This window comes from Ciconia boyciana, chromosome 3, assembly GCF_034638445.1.
Source record: "Ciconia boyciana chromosome 3, ASM3463844v1, whole genome shotgun sequence".
In the NCBI taxonomy this organism is placed as follows: Eukaryota; Metazoa; Chordata; class Aves; order Ciconiiformes; family Ciconiidae; genus Ciconia; species Ciconia boyciana.
In genome coordinates, this window is record NC_132936.1 from 117928559 (window position 1) to 117950749 (window position 22191).

The 22191-nt window shown below is 48.2% G+C and overlaps 1 protein-coding gene and 1 long non-coding RNA gene across 6 annotated transcripts in view; one reads left to right on the forward strand and one right to left on the reverse strand.

The window, feature by feature from the left end:
• SPRED2 (sprouty related EVH1 domain containing 2) overlaps nucleotides 1–13071 on the reverse strand; it is a 68350-nt gene extending 55279 nt beyond the window's left edge. The window contains exon 1 of the mRNA XM_072857371.1: nucleotides 12525–13071. Within this exon, the coding sequence (XP_072713472.1) occupies nucleotides 12525–12571 (47 nt within the window). The 5' untranslated portion in view covers nucleotides 12572–13071. The remainder of the gene's footprint in view (nucleotides 1–12524) is intronic.
• LOC140649738 (uncharacterized) lies at nucleotides 12114–21303 on the forward strand. Of its 5 annotated transcripts, none has more exons than XR_012041737.1 (6): nucleotides 12358–12532; nucleotides 13496–13583; nucleotides 13801–13910; nucleotides 14118–14324; nucleotides 15318–15388; nucleotides 20110–21303. It is a non-coding gene; the product is annotated as an uncharacterized lncRNA (long non-coding RNA). The 5 variants fall into 5 exon arrangements; XR_012041738.1 differs by lacking the exon at nucleotides 20110–21303 and adding an exon at nucleotides 15598–15840; XR_012041735.1 differs by lacking the exons at nucleotides 12358–12532; nucleotides 15318–15388; nucleotides 20110–21303 and adding an exon at nucleotides 12114–12310 and having other exon boundaries at nucleotides 14118–15301.
• The last annotated feature ends 888 nt before the right edge of the window (nucleotides 21304–22191 follow it).

Consider the following 22191-nt stretch of genomic DNA (forward strand, 5'->3'; position numbering starts at 1 on the left):
AAAGCAGCTGGGTTTTTCCACGCTTGCTTACAGGGCAGGGGTTGCTTTACGGTTGGACAAACGTGGCACCTGGCTGCCTTAAACTTCTATACCATAGCCAGGGCTCACCACCAGTGATCCAAGGGGGATGATCACCTGGAGGTCCAACTGGAGATGCTCATTTCTATTCCCACCTCTACCATTCGTACCCCAAGCAACTTTTGCAATCAGAGCAACTTTTTCCATCTTAAAACACGTATAGGGAAGTACTACTTGCAGTCAAGTATTTTCAGAAGGGTACCAAACTTGTGTAGAACCACAGCCTGGTAAATGGTCTTGTGAAAAACTATTCCTCCTATTCCTGCAGCAGAGAGGAAGTAGAAGAGGGAAATAGTCTAGTAATATTTAACTGTTTTTTCTTGATACAAAGTTTGCACAAAAGGTATGCATTTTACTGAAATCTCAAAATTTAAGTGCTGGAACAAGGGACACATTTTCCTCTGTATCACCTTATCCCAAATGAACACACAAACCTTAGATACATTCGTAATCCAAAGAGAACTGATTTGCAAAAGCACCTAGTGATTTTATCGCTTAAATCACTGCAGAACTTGGGAGTGCATTTTGTCCAGCAGAGGCAAAACCAAAGCAGCAAGTGGTCTCCTGCTCACTGCTATTCCCCTTTGGTTTTGTTTCTTTAAGTCAGCGCTGAGAAAGCAAATTAAGCTTCCGACTCTCAACTCCTATAATCGCATGAGTTACGCAGCACCGACTCCAGAAGTTTATATATTTTCTTTTTACAACATGAATGGAAAAGTGCACACAAACACCCTTCTTTCCCCATCCCTTCCTTCCCATAAGGAGGAGTGTTTGTTTTTTTATTCAACCTTATGAAAGGTTGGGGAAGCTATTCCACCAATACTCTGATAAAGGTAGCCCACACTTCCTTAGAGATATAGTAAAGGGAAGGAGGAAAAAAAAACCCACCTAAACACCCCCACCAGCAACAAAGCTGCTAGAAATATTTTTTAATTACTTTTGTACAAAAAGGCAAATTATATCATCAAATTAACCCAGTTTACAATTCACCTAGAACTTTCCTGAACAGGAAAATACAGAGGTACACGGGTGCAGAGGCACTAACCACAGCAGAATTTCAGTGCTCCATAGCCAAACTCTCACACCCAAGATAAAAATGCCTCAGACGGGGCTTTTTGTGTTTCAATTTATAGATCTTCACGATCACTATTTCTAAAATAATCCATGCAGCTGCTAACTTTAGGGAACAGACTTTTTTGTTGCTTACGGGGGTTTGGGGTGGAGGGGGAGCTTTTCTGCACGCCCTGGAAATTTATTTCAGGGACCTTGTTTAAAGGTGTGCATGCAAAACCAAACCAAATGAGTGGTTGGCGGCAGACTTTGTTAAGCCGTAATTTTTTTCATTCATAGACTGTGATTTCGAAGGGCTTCTTTACCGCTCATTGGGGGAGGATCAGCACGGCTGAGGTCAATAGGCGCACCAACTGCTAGCTCCACACCCAAAAACTGGGAGACCCCAGCTAGATCTTGGCTTCTGGGTACACAAGCATTTCTGGGACCTAATAATAAAACTGGGAGAGAAGCAAGAAGATTTTTAATGTGTAAACACAGGAGAGAAGTTGGGTAAAAACATGACCATACTGCAAGCACACATATTTTAACGTCGTCCAGCTCAGCATCATGCAAGGTGCCCACAGCAATCCTAGGACCAACAAACTCTTTTGGAGTTCAGTCCAATGCATCAGAATAAGCCTGTTTCTGCCTCCCCTTTATCTGCCATCTGTTAATCATTTCTACACATACCACATACATATAAGCACAACTTTTAGGTGAGGGAAGACCCAACCCCCCCCCCCCCCCGTACACATCAAGTTGAACATATAAAATCACCCACCCTCCTTCTGCCTCTGCCCATCTGCACCAAGCCGTGCAACTCTGCGCTTGGAAGGATTTTAACAAAAAATGGTCACTTATCCAGATGAACTGGCCTGGGAAGGTTTATGACTTCTGGGTAAGGGTGAAGGAGACACAGACTTTTTAATAACTAATAAAAGCACAGACAGACCTGATGAACAGCTCAAAAAAAAAAGTTGATGTTTACCATATAACTTGTTTTAGGAACTACTGTAAAAAGTCACATCACTGACCTGATAAGAACTTCCAGACCAGTAGAGTTTATGTATACATAGGCATAGGGGGAAATGGTTTATTTGGGCTTTAAGGTTCTTCCTGTAGGATGCAGTGTTTATAAAGGGTATTTCTAGAACTTCCTGACTGCATTTGTGAGGCATGCTCTCCATACGCCTCCAGCTCCTCTCCACACCAGCCTGCCTGTCCGCAATATTTATATCCAGTGCCTTAGAAGTGCAGAGGCTGTAGATGCTTCACGAGAAGTCCCATGGTTCAGCAGGACCGAGCTCCAAGTCACTAAGGTGGACAAGATACAGGAAAATTACAGTTGTTCTTGATTTGTTTTTTTCCTAGAAAAATCTGCAAGTTATCCGTGTCTATGTAACACATAATGCTGTTTGGGTTTTTAACTGCATCTTTAAAATGCATTTAGTCCCCTTTCTCCCCCTCTCCTATCAATCCCCCTTTAATTTTTTATTTTATTTATTGTTTTTAACCAAGCTAGCTAACTCTCTACACTTCACTTCCTTTGGACAACAAGCAGCAGCTCATCTCCAGCATTGCTTAATAACTTTCCAGCCATTCAACATTTGGGCTCTCACGCAGTATTACAATACCAAAATGCTAAATACTTGCAGAGAAAAAAAAACAGGAAATTTTTCTCTTAAGCAGCTCTAGTGCTTTAATTGTACTGCAGCTTTTTATTCTTGTTTTTAAACACAGAAAACAAGCTCTGCACTAAGTTTTTCCTCTAGCTCGACAAAACATCAGATGCCTTTTTAAAAACACAAGGTCATTCAAGCAACGCAAGTATTGGAATTACTATTTTACAAAACTCTCTACCATTTCCTAACCTTTCTATTTTTACAGCCACCAAACTGCATATATCCAGTAACAACATGTAAAGCAATGACGGGCTGCAACCAGCTTAACACCTCCCATGCCAAGTTTCAGTCAAGGATGAATTATGTTGGCAGCACTATAAATCTCCAGCGATAAAGTTTTTGCTGTAATTTCACCAGTATTTAAAAAAAAGCACAAGCGTGCTCCACTGAAGTATCAGTGGCTTTTCTGTAATTTATACACACACTTTAAATACACGGAGAGTAACAAGCTCTGAAATACAGGGATTTACGCTGCGGTCTAACAGGGGTGGCCGTACCCTGGCTCTCCATCCCCACCAAGGCAGTGGGGGTTTTAATAAAAGTTAAAAAATAAGAACTACCAAAAAAAAAAAAAAAAAATCAGTGTTAAGGAATCAGGCACCTTGGGTTTTAGGAAACATGATCAAATAAGGCAGCTGCATTGCCAAAACCGCGGAGAAGATGGCAGAAGGCAGGCCTAGCCCCCACTTTCAGCAACGTGCTCTCCCATGCAGCTCTTCAACGGCCAAGCTGGCAGCAGGAGGGTGAATTTCTCAGCTTGCTGGCATCACGAGGACCCACTGCACTGGGCATCTAAGGTAAAATTAGGTGCTTGGCTCCCCATTGTGCTGCTTGACTTGCACCCCAACCCATGCAGTACGGACAAAGGATGGAGAGATGCAAAGGTCCAAGTGTTAAAGGAATCATGCTATTGAACAAAAACTAAGTTAAACAGCTGAAAAAGCTCCGAGCATGCTTTGAATTAGCCTGGGTGATACCTTCTGATCTCTATGTAATTTTGAAGAACCAGACTGTTTGTAAATAACCTGCAACCCCAGACCCAGAAGCCTGCAGCAGCGGCCGAGTTTACTCGCCAGCTCCGCTGATGCTTTCCAGCAACTCGTTATGGCATCCCTTTGATTTCTGGAAAACAAAAACGTAGCTCTCCAGTATTAGCACCTGGATATTTTTTCTTTTCTCATCCCTTAGAGATCTTGTAAAGACCCCATGGACAACTGTCCCGGTGGTATCCTCCTGGCACCCCAGCCCAGAGGCAGAGTGATGGGCTGCAGGGGAGGAAGGATGCGTGTGACAAGCCGCCCAAACTATCACTCGCTACATGGGCACGAACCCAGCTATTCACCCCGCCTTGCCTCATTTTGTCCCAACTCGAGGCAAAGCGCACGCTTCCCTATATGCTGCAACTTGAAGCATTAGTAACCCTATATCAGCTTGGGGGCATACCTTTCCACTCATAAAACCACGTAAACAGCCAGCTTGCCTTCCAAGCGCTTAAAAACCCAGGCGGGAGTGTTTGGACATGTCAGCAGAAGAAACGCAGCAAGCGGAGGTGAGCTGAGCTCTCGGCTTTCAGCGAGCACAAGCGCACGACGGACAGGGGTGAGCACAACAGGTATCTTTTTGGGCAGCATCCCCCTCACCGTGGGGTCCTGCTCAAGGTGCTACAGGTGAGGAGTCATTTCGGCTGCAGAAAAATGGGTGTTGCCCATATTAAAGGGAGGAACCCCCCACCTAGAAACAGATACACACAAGGCTATGGGAGAGCCTTCTTTTGCATCATGTTTCCCCCTCCCCCCCGCCCCCGACAAATGCTTTCCACCACCAGTATGTGAATTAATAAATAAATAAAAAGCATAAATGGTCTAGAGACTCAAAAAGAAAAAAAAATTACACAGATGCGCTTTAGCTCAGATGCTAATTGCTGCTAGTGGCATCACCTAATCCTAAGCATGGACTTAATTCCTATAAAACCACATCATTTAAGAAATGTTGTCTTTCCGCAGGCGAGGGGAGGACGAGGAAGGAGCTGGTAGGCGAGACCGTGGTGCTGCAACAAGCTCCGGTGTTTAGGGAAGAAGCTTCATGACTTCCCACAGCGTTTTGAAACTGACTGCTGTGCAAACACCTTCCACGTATTTCAGCTATTGCAAAGGAAACTAATCCTGCTCCCAACCACTCACCGAACAGGCAAGCAATGCTAAACATTTTAATGTACAGCGGAGGGAGGGAAGCTGCCTAGTCTTCAGACCCACTTTTAACTAGCAAAAAAAAAGTAATGGGACTATCCAAACAGGACGTATGTATAATGCAATTAAAAAAAAAAAAATCTAAGCATTTCCAGATCTCCTTGCGACTTGAGTGCATGTGCAGTCCTTGCACAGCGGCGCAGGTCCTTACAAGCAGAGAGACATGTTTCCCATACGCTAGATCAAAAGACACTATCAAGTTTTACAACACGTCTCCCAGCGCCATCAATGCAAGTCTCACAAAGAGCAACAGCAGAGGTGTAACAGCGACCAACTCAACTTTCCTATTAAAAAAAGGGGGGGAAGTGGTTGCTCTCAACAAGAGACAAACACTTTTGTTCCTAGAGAGAGAGATGTACACAGGTAACAAGTCCTAATGTTACTTTTGAAAGGCCATTTAATGCATGCGCAAACAAAAAAATCCATTTAATTGTTTAGGTAGTTCACTAAAGACACTATTTTTGGCTTGCATTTTGCCTAGTTTCTGTAGCACCTCAGACAAAAAGCACTAGCTAGCAAGGAACGAGCTCCACCACCACAGTAGTCTTCAGGCCATGAAATGCATTTCTCCTTGCTAGGCACCACTGTCGAAGTCCAAGCACTTTGTGGAGATGGGCAACTCCACAATCTCACTTTTAAAAACACTATAGATGGGGAAATCAAGTAATTTTGTTAGAAAGCCCTATAACCCCTCCTCCCCACACCTGCCAGTAAGAAGTTTCCTTCCTAGCTGGAATAGCCATCAGCTATCAGGCTCAGCTGATAGACTCAAGATCTCTCCTCCGATTACAGCACACATAGGAGTTGAGAAAAAGGCGGGGGGGGGGGGGAGGATACGACAACAAAAACAAAAACATTGTCCTTGAAGTGTGAGTTGCAAGTGAAGAAAGTCAAAGAAGAAAGTTATTCAAAGAGTCTAAGAACAAGCAGACTGGAGACAAAAACAGTAATTTGGATTAAATCTCAGTTAGACCTATTGCAACAGGTAGAACCTGCCTGCTGTTGGCAGAAAGGTTTTTAACAGCCTTGAAACCACACTTTGTAATACTGCTTTTGGTAAAACACAGCTTACTTTTAAGGTGAAGCATCTACTTCTACTGCATGAAGCAGACAACGTTTTGCTCCAATGGCTACATCAGGTGTATGTTACAGGAGACCACCTTCCTCTGATGCTAGGGAGAAAATACGGCCAGTGGAGACAGCAGGGTTTGGTTTGCACCAGGCGTTGCAGCGATGGCAGAAGTCCTGCTTCCAGACAAGAGTGACACGTGAAGGAATAGAAATAAAACAAGCAAGAGACAAAAAAAAAACCCCCAAGAGCGCAGGGGAAAGGAAACGAAAGAGCACAAAACAAGAAGCGAAACGGAGAAAGCGGGCAGGAAAGCACAGAAATCCAGCGGAAGGAGGGAACAGCCCCTCGTCTCCAGCTCCACGCAGAGAGCTGGTCCAGCCTCAGATGGAGGCAAAGCCGCATCTCCCGCACCAGAGAGCCAGCCAGCGGGCACCGGGGCAAGCCCGCTTCCCTGGGTGCGATGGGTGCAGGGCAGGGGAGGGAGGAACCACCGGCGACTTTGCTAGAGGAGGGACAGCAATAAGACGGAGTGAAGATATCTTCCTGGACTTAAAGACAATGCTCTCCCTCTGCCCACACAACATTTGGTTGACATCGAGGTGGACTAGGAAAAGAGGTGAGGAGCACCGCTATGATATTTGCGGGTACCAACACCAATGGTCCTGCTGTTATGATAAAAGCCTTAAAAACAGCTGCACCAGCAGGCAGAAGTGCAGTATTCAGGCATTGCTTTGTTATTCTCGCTGCATTAGTAGGGCTCACCCCCATGCCCCAGCTGTGCTTCTGCAACCTGCCACCCTCGAGACACCGAGCAGAGGGGACCAGCAGACAGCCGGCCTCGCTGTGTGAGGAAACGAAGCGTGAGAAACTACGCGGGCAAACCCAACCTTTGCTCCAAAAAGCTGATGCAAAACCAACGTTGAGGGCTAGGCGCAAAGGGAAGGCATCAAGAAGGTGGCTGGCGCAGCCCAGCTGCAAGTCTCCACAGCTTCAGAGGGTCAGGTTTTCAGTTACTGAGCAAGCACCAGAAAAATAAATGATTAAAGGAAATCTGACAAGGAACGGGGGTGGACGTGGGTAGGGAAAAGGGAAGGAGGGAAAAGAAGACTCACAACATCTTGGCAAGAAAACCAATAGGGTGGAAAAGAAACAAAAAAAGGAACATTAGAAACCATCAGCTAAACTGACCCATGGCCAAGGTGGGAAGAAAGGGTCAGCGCAAGCGAGGTGCTGGGAGATGCTGCACCGCTCTGCTTGCTGGCAGGCTTGCAGAAGACCTCTTTTACCAGTGCCGGGATTTATGTGACAACAGCTTCTCACTTGCTTTCTGTGGTCCACAGAAATGGGGGACCGCTGCGGCTCGCATCTGCTGTCAATCAATTCCGCAGTCTATTTGTGCCTTTTTTAATCAACTGAAATTGACTATTGAAATTTTTATTTTCTTTCTTTTTAAATTTCTGCATTGCTTCAGAAGTTTAAGTCCTCCAAAAATCAAATGCTCCGCTTAGCAAACAGGGCATATATCAAAAACGCAGCCTCCAGAGGCGTGCTTTTAGTTTCACTGATCTCTGTGCCCTCTCCACTCCTGCATGTCTCTTGCAAGAAGGGTTACCTTCTACTGTTAAAAAAAGGGAGGGGAAAAAGGAAAAATAAAACAAAACACATTTTTCAATGGATTTGTTGAAGGGAGCAGTTCCTATGGCCAAAGCTGGTTCTAACAGCAGAGAAAGCAACAGGTACACCTTTGCTGATGAGCTGCAAGATCTCAACTTCTGCAGAAATGGGGCGCTGCCACTCAACGGGCTGGATCAACGTGCAACCCTGCCCGTGTCGGGATGCGGCCGACTGCCTGCACCCTTTCGGTACCCAAACTTTCGAAGTACATCCCTCCCAGGTTTAATACCTCTGGAGGATCATTTATTCTTATTCTGCTGGAGGGAAGGAAATTTAATTTACCCATTCCTCAAGCATACCAGAATGTGTAAGAAAGCAAAAGGAAGGATTGAAACCAACAGTTAAGTTGTCTCTCAGTCCTCAGCTCCTATTTTCCAGCCTGGTCCAGAAGAAGAAGGACAATTACCATCATCTCCCTGTGGTTCGGTGGCCAACAGGAAACAATTTGGTGGTTTAAATCCAGCTACCAGCGAACTGAGTCCACATTAAGAGCAAGCCTCGCCGCACAACCTACTTTTGTTTGCAGCCTCGGGATTTAATTAAACAGGCAGATAAAGCCTACCTTTTAACCCACGCTCGAGGGTGCGCCCCAGCGAGATAAAAAACAGGCTGCAAAAACAGGTTGAAGATGATCCCATTGCTGGTGCAGCATCTGCACCACGCTCGAACACCGTCCCACCACGCTTCTTGCCGAGGGGAGCCTCGCCGAAAAACCTTGCTTTCTGGCCCAAAGGCGGGTTTGTTTATGTTTTGCCTCTTCAATACAGGATCGGGGTTATCCAAGGGCTGCCTGTGGCCAAAGTGTAGACTAACATGCTGAGAAAGTCAAATCTGGCTCCCTCCCACTAGTGGCAACGCTCTTCCCACAGATCTCCCTTCCAGTTGTCTGACCAAACACCCCGTCCACACATCTTCCACCTACAGCTCCCTTCCAAGTCATTTCCAAGACAGAAGTAGAAAGGGTAAATTCCTTTTTTCCATCCTTCAGCCGACAGAGCTATTATTCCCTTGTAAACAGCAACTTCTCCCAGTAACCGAACAAAGCAGCCACTTACATGTCATATTTTAAACAGGCATGTTTTCAGGCCAAGAAATAAACAGTTGTATTTTGGCAATCCTTCATTTCCTGTCCTACTTGCAAGCAATAATGTCATGACACACAGCGTGTCCCATGCCTTCCTCCCCAGCTTAAGCTTGCAGGAAAAAAAAAAAAAATTAGCTGAATGAGCCGCTATGACAGCTACAGAAAAATCACCAGTATTGGGCAAAATGGTGAAAATTAAGAAAAAAAAAGAAATAAATTATTTTTTCAGTGTAAAGGGCAAACTGCAATATTGATGGACTCGGTATTCAGAGCAAGCGTCGCTGGTCCCTGCTCAGCGATGGAGGGAAGTGGGATTTTGGGACCAGTGAAAGGACAAACGAGCTTGAGTCAAGTTTAATTTTCTTTCCTTGGAATGGGAAAAATGCATCACCCCAAAGCATCGGTGCGATCTCTTGCCACATTTTGCTGTCCCATATGACACTGCAGCAACCCCCTGCGCTGCCCGAGACGTGTCCCACTTAACCCAGCTCGTTAAAAACCTCTGGGGGACCAGTCCCATTTGCAAACACTTGGCACGCACGCTCCAAGCTCGCTGGAATAAATCAAGCGTGAGTTTGCTGAGCGGCGGGGACACCCCGGGGACGCAGCGGCCGCCTGGCTCGGGCAGGGCGTCGCGGCTCCATCCCAAGCAGCGAAAGGCTGCGGACCAACACTTCCTCGTTCTCTGACCTTTTCCATTTAATTACTTCCTGTGACTTTCTTGGAACTGTGCATCGGAACGAGCAGGCGGCAGCCTCCGGGTGTAACCAAATCACTTTAAGGGTTCAGCTCCATCCTCCTACTTACAAGCGGAAAGACGCCAGGAGCCCACCCGGGAGCTGCCGGCTGCGGAGAGGGTCACTGCTCGCAGCGGGCAGCTGCCCCTCTCCTGGGTGCAGGCAGCGCTGCCCAAAACACTCTCACCACTTACGCTCAGCGCCACAGCTTCGTGCCTCCGATTTATTACTGGGTGTCCTCGTTCTCCCCCCCTCGCAACATGAAAAGGAGAAGCGAGGCAGTGATGGGGGGGGAAGGAGGGAAGCAGAACTAAAGGCTGAGATGCAGAAAGAGGTGCTCGCTTTGCAATGACAAACTGACCTCTAAGTATCGATCTGAAATGGTGCAGTCATGAAGGGACCAATGAGTCTCCAGCATCCTAAGCCCTATTTTTTCCCTCCTCGGTTTTATAAATTGTTTCAAAACTCAAAATCTTATCGAGCTGTTCTCAAGGAATTAAAAAAAAGGCCAAAAACAGGGGGGAAAACCCTCACAGTTTACTTGAAGAGGGTTATTTTAAAATGCATCCTGATAGCGGTCCTTTTTTTTGTAATCTGGCTGTTAACATTTGCTCACAGTGCACTCACTGAAATGAGAATAGCTATGCAAATTAAAGCCAGATATCTAGGGCAAATAGCATGCTATACTACCATTGTTCTGACAGCTTGAGAAAACTTATCAGGAGAGCCTGTCCTTATTTCTTTTAACACCATATATATTGAAAAAAAAAAAAAAAATCACTTCACCCACCACCAAAATGAAAAACAACTCATGAGTCACCAGCTTCAGCGATGCTATCAATCAATGCAAGGCTGGAAGTGAAGAGCTTATGAAGGAAACCATGGCTTACCTAAAACACCTCACTGTGCCCTGCAAGGCGAAGGCCTGGATCATACCGCGACGAGCCCAACTGCAGCCTCCAAAACAACTGCTCGGGATGTGCACCAGGGTAAGGACCACGGTGCATCGTTTACCCTCAAAGCCAACACGTCCAGCCGCCAAGAAAACAGCCAATGCTGGCCTAGGAAGCAGGTTGGGTACCAGCTCCCCAAGGGCACCAGCACTCCCCATCTTCCAGGGAGCAAGCACAACTTTGGTGGGTTGACCAGTGAGCCCAGGAGAGGTGGCGTGACCCAAGAGCCTCCCTCCCCAGCCCAGGTAGGACGCACACGAAACCCATTAGCCAAAGCCTCCCTTGGCATGGCAGCACACCGGCACATGCAGGAAGCATTTACTCCAACACAAACTGCAGCCTACAATTAAGGAAAAAAAAAACAACCCAAAACATCAGAGCCGAGCGCTCGTTGTTTTACACCAACACTCACCTCCACACTGAGCCCTGCAGGAAAACGCATTTGGAGCAACTTCTTCCCGCAAGATGAAGGTTGGCAAGCACCAGCTTTCATCCACTGAATCAGGTTAGGACTGTCCCCGCACTCTCGAGCCCAGGGATAGGGACCCACCTCTCCTCCTCTTGTCCAATTTGAGAAATGAAACCAAAAAAACCAAACCAAGAACCGGCAGGGTTTTTATTAGAAATGAGTTGGCCACATTTTTCCAGCCCGCTAGGTCATGGCAATCCGCGAGAGAGAAACTCAACTTTTTTTTTTTTTTGGAAGAACCATACCAACTTCAAAATAACCACAATTTCAGAAGCTACACATAAACACGTATTTATAGTCCCTTCATTAAGAAGTGCCAAAATAACAATTCCTCTTAACACACGCGTTGCAGGCAGAAGCCATTTCCTTCGCTGCTCACGTTTCTCCAGTAAATCGCCTTCAAATAAGTTTGACGTTACGAAGGTATAAGTGCAGCACATGCCGCCAATTATGATTTTTTCGGACTCCAAAACCAAGAGCCGAAAAGTTGCACAATTTTGACGCTGCTTTATAAGCCCTGAGAGAAGTCGTTTTAAAGCACGGTACATCCTATGGTGCTTGGCACGAAACCAGTCCTGCACGCAAGTGAGTCATTTTTCTTGACTGTCAAAAGCCAGAAAGAGATAGCCAGGAACAACGTTTGGGCCAGCACGGCTCGTAAAAGCCTTTCCTGTAATGTGGCTGTAATATCTTCAAGTTTTATTTTGGGGAAGAAAAATTTTTAAAAAGGGTCAAGAGCACCATCAGGCATTTTGAAAGCCTTGGTGCGGCCTCGGGGGGTGTGTGTGTATTTGTGGGGAGGTTGCGGGAGCGATCCCGAGCGGGGGTACCTTTGCGGGGGTGGGTGCAGCCAGCACCCGCAGCCCCCGGGGCCGAGTGGGTGCGGGGGGGGCGGTGAATGGGGAGGCCGCCGGTGACCGGGTTTATGAATGCGGCGTCATGTGACGGCGGCGGCGGCCGCCCTCCTATTCACAAAACGGCGGCGGCAGCGGCCGGGGCGGGGATCCGCGACGTCCCCCCCGCCCGCTTCCCGATGCCCCCCCCCCCCCCAACCCCGGGGGTGCGGGGCGGGGGAAGGGGAGCGCACCGCCGCGCCACCCCCCCTCCCCACCGCTTCCGCCGCAGGCCGCCCCCGCCGGGCGCCCCGACCCCCCGGGCGGGGCGGGGAGAGGTGGCGGCGAAGGGTGTCCGGGGGTGCGGCCCCCCCGCCCCGCACCCCGGCGTCCCCGCGCCTCCCGGGGGTTTTTATGAATGAAAAGGCGGTATGCAAATGAGCGCGGCCCGGGGGGGAGCGCGAAATGGCGGATGCGCGGGCGGGCAGCGCGCACACGTACGCGCGTGTCCGTGTCCCTCTGTCCGCCCGCGGTCTGTGCGTATGTGTGTGGGGGGGTGAGGGACCCGCACCGGCTCCCGCCGGGGCAACAAAGGGTGGCCCCCGCCCGCCCGCCGCCCCCGCCCGGCCCCGGCCCCGCTCACTCGTCAGGGTAGGCTTCCTCGGTCATCTTCTCCCCGTCTAGGCTCATCCCTCGCCGCGGGCGGCCGGGCTGCGCCTCCGCATCTTCCTGCGCTTCACATGGCGGGGGAGGCCGCGCCGCGGCGGGCCGGGGCTGGCGGCCGCGCCGGGCCCGACGGCGCGGGAGCGCGGGCGGCGGCGGGGGGGGAAGGGGTGGAGAGGGGCGGGGGACTACGGCCGCGCTCGTCGCCGGGCAGCGGCGGCCGGGGGCGGAGGAGGCGGCGGAGAGGCGGCGGTCAGCGCGCCGCGGGGGCGCGGCGGGGCGCGGCGGCGGCGGCGGCGGCGCGGGGTCCGGGCCCGGGGGAGCGGCGCAGCGCCCGGGGGCAGGCGGCGGCGCCGGGCCAGCCCCATGGCCGCGCTCACGCCATGGCGGGGCGCCGCGGGTGGCGGCGGCGGAGCGGGGAGGGAGGGGGGAGCCCCGGCAGGAAGCAGCGGCGCTGCCGAGCGGCCGCGGCCGCCGGGAGCGGGCAGGGCAGCGCCGGACCCGGGAGGGAGGGAGGGAGGGAGGGAGGGAGCCGCCGCGGCGGCGAGGAAGGAGGAGACGCGCCTGGCAGTGGCGCCTCCCCCGCGGCGGCGCGGCCCGCCCCGGCCCGGCCCACTGAGCCCCCGCGGCGCAGCGCCCGGGGTGCGGCCGCCGCCGCGCTCGCCTCCGCCCGCCGGCGCCGCCCCCCGCGCCGCAGCCCCCGCGCCCCGCCCGGCTCGGCTCGGTCCGGCTCGGCTCGGCTCGGCTCGGTCCGGCTCGGCTCGGTCCGGCTCGGCTCGGCTCTCGGCTCTCGGCTCACCTCAGCCTGTGCCGGCTGGGTTCAGTCTCAGGCAGCCCCGCTCAGTCCTGTTCAGCCTGACCTAGGAAGGCCCGGCTTAGCCCCATCTAGCCCATCTCAGCTCGGTTTCTCACCACCCTTGCGTTCTTCCCACCCGATCTTGCCCTCTACAGGAGCTCAAATCAACCCTCGGAGCCGTGCCCAGCAACGCTATGGGGTGAGCGCAGGCATGCCCGTAGCATCGCACAGCTTTTTTTGTAGGTCAGTTTAAATTTTTTTTGGCTACAATGAACAGTGCCGTAACCATAAACGTTTTCCCAACTCGTGGCATGTCCACAGCTACACCGTGATGTCTTCTCCTGCCCTGGAAACTTGCTTGGTCCACAGAGGAGGGGGTGACAGAAAACTTTTGAAAAGAAAGTTTGGCCTGTGAAGTTGAATAACTAGCAGTGAGGTTTGGTTTTGCTTTCTCCATCAGGTCGTCTGTCACCGGGCAATCCTGGGAGAAGAAATCTGTCTGTCCCACCCAAGTACATCACCTTGCCCTTCTGGCCTCCACTCGGCTGCAGCATCCCTTTCCAATTGTGGGTAGGAACATGTCCCATCTCTGCTCTCACTGCGCAGGGATATTCAGACCCTGTACGACTGCGATTCCTAAGGAAGCCACTTACCGATTTATCTTTCAAGTCTAGTCTGTGGGATTTAGTCTTGAAGAGGCCTTCAGATTTTGGGGTGGAAACTGTGTTTCTGCTCTGTTGGGTTTCAGTTTCTAAGTGCTGTAAATTTTCTTTTCAGGAACAGAAGTGGAAACTTGGAGAAAAATCTGTGGACTGCTAGTAATGCGATGGAGGCAAGAGCTGATGAAAGCTTTGAGGTCTTCTTTCTGGGAGGTTACCTCCAGGGAGGAGAAGCAGCCTGTCTTTTGGAGATGGGACCAGAACCCACAGCTTTGGTGGCATTGATGAACCCACAGCTTTTGGTGGCCGTAACACCAGATAACGTGTGAGAGTGCAAGCCCGCTGCCCTCCCCTTGGCAGCCTGTGGTGCGCTAATTCGGGTGGCAACGCTGCCTCTCTCCCCATCCCCTTCCCGCCCATTCATTCCTCTGCAAAGCACAGTTTGACACCCCCTTGGCTGTGCTAATGAATCCCCCCGTTGGGGAGTTACACTGCTGGATCTGTTAAATGGTCCCAGCTAATAATACCCCCCAATATCTCTTTAATTTGGAAAGTTATTCAAGGATCCAGCTTGCAGAATGGCATGATAAATATCTTGGCAAGGCTGAGCTGGCAGCGAAAGGAAGTGTCAGGGCAGGAGTAAGCGGTTGGGGGCAAGGAAATGGCAGGAACGTCTTCAGCTGCTGTACCATAAAAGACCAGATGTAATGATTTGACACACTTCCACCCATCCTATGACTTTTTTTTCCCCCTAAACGATGCTGAGATTGCACAGACGTCTAACATCCTTAAAATCTTTCATGCCAAAAATCTCCGTGGGTCAGCAGGAGCATCGATGCCCATGAAGTGGGGAGCATGGCATTTCGCAGTTGGCTACTACGGAATCAAAATAAGGGGAGAGTTATGGCCACATGAAAAAGCCAGGGTGCTATCATGTAATTAAAAGGCCATTATAACGCATATACCACTGAGGAGGACTGAGTATTAATCACTGTCTGGTTTATGCTTCAGAGCTGGACTGTATGATCTGGATGTATTTTTGTGTACTCGTATCGTGTATGCGTATATTTGCCCCAATGGCGAGAAGCAAATGTGTCTGAGGCTTGGAAGCTGAAGTTTTACTCGATCTAGTTTCTTGAGTCATTTCCTCTGGATTTGCAAGATCTCACATTTGATCTCTGCTTTCACTGTCCTGCTAATTTGGAGGCTGCTAAGCTATTTATTATCCAAACGATTTCTCTCACTGCACAACCCTCTTACTATTGTGTATATGCCTTTCATACTGATAAATACTGAATTTTATTTTTCTAATATTCAGGTTACCGTGCCAGTTCTTGCGAGTAGCACTTTCAAGATGACTGACTTTTCTGAATGAAAAGGCTCTCAGAGGTGCGATTTCTGTTTGTGCATTGTACTGTTTGTATACAGAGCTTCTGCTTACACACAGAATAGCGCTTCCCTGTGATGCGATCGTTACGGTACCTAGAATTAATTAGCCATTGGTGGCAGAGCTTCAAGACAGCAGCTTCTGCATACTAACAATTTGCATGCTATGACTATTCTGCGTTTTATATTCAAAAGGAATGTTTATTTTGCAGCGTAATATTTTAGTTGTTGCAGACAACCTGGTATATGGACCTTGTTTCTGCTCGGACTGAAAATGGACTTACCCCAAGTGCTGTTACACCTTTAGCTGGCACTTTTTTGGGGTGAGAAGTGCTGGAATTTGAAGTGGCAGAGTTTAGGGTGGCATTTACTGCAGGCTTGCAACGTAGCCTGCTCCCTTCACCCACTCTTGCTTTTAAAACCCATACCTTTGAGCTGAAATCTTCCACATTGTTGATTTAGGAACCTAAATATGAATGTTGGTACCTTGTTGACTGTGCTAGTTTCAATGACTTTTCCACTGACTCACATGGTGACTTTGAATGAGTGAGGAGTAGAAGGCAGCAGTCCTGAATCACACCATCGTCCAGACAATTACCCCCCTCCCCGATAATTCTTTTGAGCAGCAATCATATTTTAAAAGCAATGATTACATCCGTGTTTTCCCCCATTATAATCACTCAGAATTTAAGAGCTACAGAAATGATCTGCAACATTTGCAGTCAGCTTGAAAGCTTTCAGAGTTGACACAGTTTGGGAGGTCACAGAGTTTGGAAATACAAAGCTTTTTTTCAGCAGGAGTGGGATTTCAGCATGCTGTTTGGAGAATTGTCAGGAGGATTTCCAGCACCTGCTAGGGGAAGAGGAGGTGGAGGGCTCCTCGCAGTCTTCCCAGGATGTCCTTTGGGAAGACTAGAGCAGGAAAGCAGAAAGGGACCCTCGCTGCCAGATGGGTTGCTTTGCCCAAGATCTAACTATCTCACTGTTCTCTCCATATCTTGATTTTTCTAACCATGTGTTTTACTAAGACGGAAAATGGCAACAGAGCCTATGCGATCTCTTCACTACTGCATGCGTGCGCCTCTACTACTTGGAGATGCTGGTGCTGGTGGCCGGAGGGAAGAAGGGGAAGGGAGGAATAGGAAAGGAGAGTAGAGATCTCCAAAATAACCCAGTGCTTGCCAGTTCAAATAAAATAAATGGCTGGTTAGAGGAGCAGCTCAGTGCTTTCAGCTGAAAGTGGAGGTAGAGCAGGAGGTCAGCCCTTTCTGGACACCACAGGATCCACCTGGGCAACAGCAACATCCCGACAGCCGGGAAGGCATTGACCAGCGCTTGCAGTCAGCCATGAGTCAGCTGTATGGGACGAACCTGGTTTCATTCGTAGCTGTATCCACGAAACCAGGCGCTCTCCTTCACCCTCTCCCAAAATAAAAGCAAGGTTTATTGACATGAAGGGATTGTGAGGAAAAGAGGGCTTTTCAAAACCCTTGCTGTCCTACTGGGTGCTCTGATGTCCTCTTAATATTCAGCAGTAAGTGATTTATAGCCCTCCTGACATGATGGTTTGGTGTTTCCTTTGTGTGCATAACTTCCTTTTGATTTAAAGGGATGATAACAAACCCAAATTGTAATCTCACAAGCACATGACACATTGTCTTTGTGGTGCAGATAGCGGGAAAATGCTCTGATCCTGAGTTCAGCACTTCAGCTTCTCCCCCACCCCCCAAATTTCACCCTGGTGACAGGGTGGCATTAGCAGGTTCAGTGAGACAGCAACATTGGTGGGGGCGATTCCTTCAGACGTACTGATGCAGAATAACGTTTTTTGGGAGTCCCACTAGAGCTGAGTCCCCGGCATGGACTCAACGAGAGATGGGTGCACAGCTGCTTCTTGAACTTCTTGCATACCTTTTTTTGCTGAATGCTTGGAAGGCAAAACTGCTACAAAACCTTCACATATCACCATCGGTTCCCCAGCAGTGCTTTGCTTCTGTGCATTCCCAGCTCAGAGCGTGCCCTGGCCCATTGGAATGAAAAATAAGCGTGCATGAACTCTGCCAGTGTCAAGGACGCACTGAAAACCTCAGGATTAGTCCTAAAGCTGGGCTACTTTTGGCATGAGGGAAGGGCTGCTCTCCTCTCAAGATGCCTTTCCACCCTTGAGAGGTTTCTGCATTTTTGATACAGCTGTTTCCAGGGCCTTATGGGAGCTGAGCAAACAGATGCCAAATAATCTGTTTTTACTTCAGGGAGCACAAAGTGGATGGATCTGGGAAAAACACTAGAGCTGTGCACACCTTTTCCTCGCCTTCTTGGGGATTATTTGAATTAGGCTTGAACCCTTAAGTGTATTTTAAGAAAGTTGCCTTCCAATACCCAAACTTCACTTGATAACCAGTGTTCCTCCCTTTCTCGCTCAGCTAATGGGCGACCCTCCCTTCTGAACACCCTTATCTCCTTTATTGCAAAGTTCTTTGGTTGGCCTCAGCAGGTGACAGGATGAACTGTTGACTACTTACTTTGGCAAAACCAGTTTTCGTGGCTTGACCTGCTTTTCTCACCTAGCATCTTGCTGTGAGCAGAGGGTCCTAGTTCAGTATCTGAGCAGTTATAATTGTGGGTTTACCCGGTCCAGGCCCAGCTGTGGCAGAAACCTCCACACAGGTATTGACCAGGAAAGGCTTCTGGAGTTAAAGCAAGCTTTTGAAATATGGAAATGAGGACATGGCTGGGTCACACATTTAGTGGCGTATGGTACGCAGGGGAAATGAGTGGAACGAGCATTGTGTGTACTCTGCCTATATCCTCCTTAACTGAGCCCTCGGCTTCAGGGCTGCTCAGTGACACTGACCCACACAGTCCTTTACAGATGCTCAACAATATTTATTTTCAAAGGGTAGCAGTCCACCCCCTTCTCCAGGCAGATATTTTCCCGTGTGTCAACGTCCTCATAACAACTCCAGCTAGGCAAATACAGCACGTGGCTTATGAGTGTCCTGGAAGGACTCAGAGGTGGAGAGTTGGAGCTAAAGAAAGTTCATGGTTAACCCCATGCACCATTGGATGGCTTTGCCAGGGATAAGTTGCAGCACACGATGAAGAAGCTGGGAGAGTTTAATGGTTCTGCAGAGAGCACCACCTTAGACAGCCATCCTCCAAGATGCTTGCATCGCTGTTCCTGAGGATTCCCATGGAAAATAATCATATGCTCCTTTTATGTCCTTGTAATCACAAACATATTATGCTTCCCTGCCCACTTCTAAGGAGAAGAGTAATTAGTCACCCCACACAAATCTTTTGGGACTGTACATATACTCTGGTATGTATTCCAGCTCTGTCTACAAGGGAATGAAGATGCACAGCTCTGCTCTGTGCATGGTTATTAACAGACGCTGCCATTTGCAGAAGCTGGGTGCAGGGCCTTTCACGTGCTTACTGCCAGCCACATCTCCAGCAGTGTTTGCTGCCAGGGTTAACAAAGCTCAGAAATGCAAGTCCAGCATTTGCTGCCAGGGTTAATGAAGCCCAGAAATGCAAGTCCAGGTAATGAGAGCTTCACGCCTGCAAAGCTAAAAGCATGGGCTTGCCTCCCCAGAGCTCGCAGCCTGCTGACAAAACTCCCTGGTTTTAGATAGGAGCCTCTCCAGTCTCTTAGTGAAAAAAAAAAGGGCTGGTTATTGCTGGTTGCATGTTCTGACCTTAGAAGCTGAAAGTAAAAGCAATCCAAGATATGGGGCGCACTGAAGTGGCAGGTGAAGGGCTTTTTTTGTTCGTTCTACAGTTAATACCATCGTGCTAAAATTGCAAGGAGGGAGGAGTAGGGGTTAATTTAAGGTTTATTGTCACGAAGAATAATTATTTAGAAAGTGCTGGAAAACAGCAAATGGAAGACATTCTGGAAAATAAACTTAGTTTCCATAGTCAGAAGAACTTGACTTATGTTGCAGGGACTGTGAAGAAAACCTCCTAGATCCATGGCAGGGAAACATTTGCCTTTGATTCTGTTTTTCTCTTTGAGTCTATAAACCCCAGCACTTACACTTAAATGGATGTGCTGAGAGCTGTGTTTAGGAAGAGAATTTCATCCCTTCCTGCATGTACTTTTAACATGGATAATTGTTTAACTGCAGCTTTACAAAGTATGGCTGGAGGGGTGGTTTGTACAGGGAGTTACGTGGCACTGATGATAACTGCCTGATTTGGCCCCACTGAAGGCAGTGGCAGCAGGATCAGAAGAGACTTTATATTTTAAATAGCCATAATGTACCTTCAGTGGCTTATGGCAAATTCCTGCCTTCTGATTTCACACATCGGAGAGGTCCCATTGACGACATGGGGAACACACCTGTATGCTAGGACCATGCGCGGCTTCAGTGTCACACATGCTCACTGTGGGTGTGAATCTCCGCAAAATTATGGGCCTTGCTTCAGAAGGGTTTTCAATTGCCCTGAATTTCTGGGGGAATAAGGAACAAGATCCTCAACAGTATCCAGACACCTAGCTTCTTACACATCCCCAACTCGGTAGCACTGTCTGGGATTTTAAGCGTTTTATCACTGCTTTTTATTTTTTAAACAGGGAGCTAGAGACCTTATGAAGAAGACATTTTGGTGACTGATGATATTTTTTTTTAATGCCATCAGTTTTGTCTTCATCAGACCTATCACAGAGTCTAGGCTCTTCCTTTATTTTTCACTTTCTGCTTCTTGTCTCCCACCAGATCTGTTCCTCCCATACAATGTAGTCCAAAATTCATCAAGGGATGACAGGATTACCCTAACCGCATGGCCCGTATGCATTACCTTGCATATAACTGCTGCTCCTCGTACCAAAGCCATTGCCACTCTACCAGTATTTCATTTATTACCGCATAAAATTCTCTGGATAACTGTGACATTGAAAAGCTGCTTATAAATCAGTTCCTGCTCAGCTCTAAAGAGATTTGGGTCTTTGACGTTTCTGAGTCTAAGGAAGTAACAAACGTGAAAGCACTCCTACAAGACTTGATCAAAGGCCTGGGAGTTGGCGGTCTGAATTTTGGGCCTTCTTCCCTCTCGGGGTCACAGGTAAACCATGATAAGTCTTTGTCTTCTTGAAAGAAAGATGGATAGCTGTCTTGCTTTAAAATCCTGGGAGGGTGCAAAGCAGAGGTGATTTTCACCTTGCTGTAGCAAGTCAAGGTCAACTCCATCCCCTCTGCAGATAGACTTGACCTCCGCTAGTAACAGGATGAGCAAGGCACCCTTTGAGAAAGGGCACCAGAGCCTGCTGCCTTCTGCTTTCTGAAGAATACTAAAAGTGGAAAGGACTTTGTGCCACTACTGGCACCAGAATCACAGCCAGAGCTTTACTTGACCATAAAATCTGCTGTACCAGAAAGCAGCGGAAGCTTTGCAATAACTTTGCTGCTCACAATTACCCCAAAAGGGGCTTTGACCTTTTAACAATGGCATTTCATTATACAGAATTTTCTCATATTAATTTTCCAATGAATCCAGCTGGGGGGAGATAATCACTGAAGAACATGAGATCTTGAAAAAAAGATAATCACCCAGGTAATAAATGATATATTGTGACTTTTGATATAGTTAGTGCATCTGTGTAATCATGTCTGGTCTTATATACTCATTTTCATTAGTATCTTTCACAGTCGTTTGTAAGGGCGGAGAATAGCGTTGGTCTTCCCTTACAGCAGAAGAAATCACAGCCTGAAGTGTCAGGAGGAGACCTCAGTCACGAGGTCTTGGTGTCTTGAGGAGAACTCAGACTCAGGAGCACTTGTGAGTCATCCAGGACAGGAAAACAACATCCACTTGAGCTTAATTCCCCGTGCTTATTTACGTGTGTCTAATTGCTTGGCTGCAAGTGGTATTTAAATCACCTAAGCCCCTCTGTTCCCCTGTAATTTACTATCAGAAAGGACAGAAATAAATTCTAACATGTTTGTGAGACGTACCAGAATTACTCCAAACTTACAAGAATTTTGGAGTAAAGTTAAATGCTTCAAGCCTAAACACCACACTGCTTACTCCCTTCTCATAGTTTATATCAGCATGGATTAAAATGAAATGCTGCTGTGAAGCTGCCCCATCGAACTGAACATGGTTGTAATCATTTGCCCGGTGTGGCCTGAGTAAAAGTGCTCCAGTGTGCATTTCCACCCTAGGAAAATTCTTTACGCCCCGATTTCCAAGTTTGAAAATAACTCTCTACAGATGAAACACATTTTTCACCCTCCAAAGAAGTGTTTTCACCTACAAATACTTTTTGCTGCCTAAACAAGAGACCTTTCCTTTGCACTTGTGCCAACATGTAACTTGGATAAAGACTAAAACTTAGATTCTTAGTTATAATGCTTCCCCCGACTTTTTTTTTAATAATGACTGTTAAGACATATGCCGTCTCTCTTCTGAATTTTAATCTTTCTAATGAAGGTGTGTTTGAAGAAGGCACGCCCTTCAGAAAATGTTTTGCGGTATCATATTTGTGCCTTTAGTGTTGAGGACCAGCTGCCTTTTCAATTTTAAATGCACTTTTCAGGGTCTTACATCACAGAGGCCTAAATTAAAACACACTTACCATAAAGGGGTGCAGCATATGCATTCATCCTGGAAATTGCACTGCGACATGAAAGATCTCCAAACACTATATGTAATTTCGAAGATGAGCAAGGCTTGGCCTTTCAGATGTCCCACGCGAGGGAAGCACCCACATCCCGCAAAATTGCAGGCTTCTGAATCATGGAAGTCAGATCATAAAGCTTCTAATTCCCACTGGTTTGGAGACGTATGCGACTGCGAAA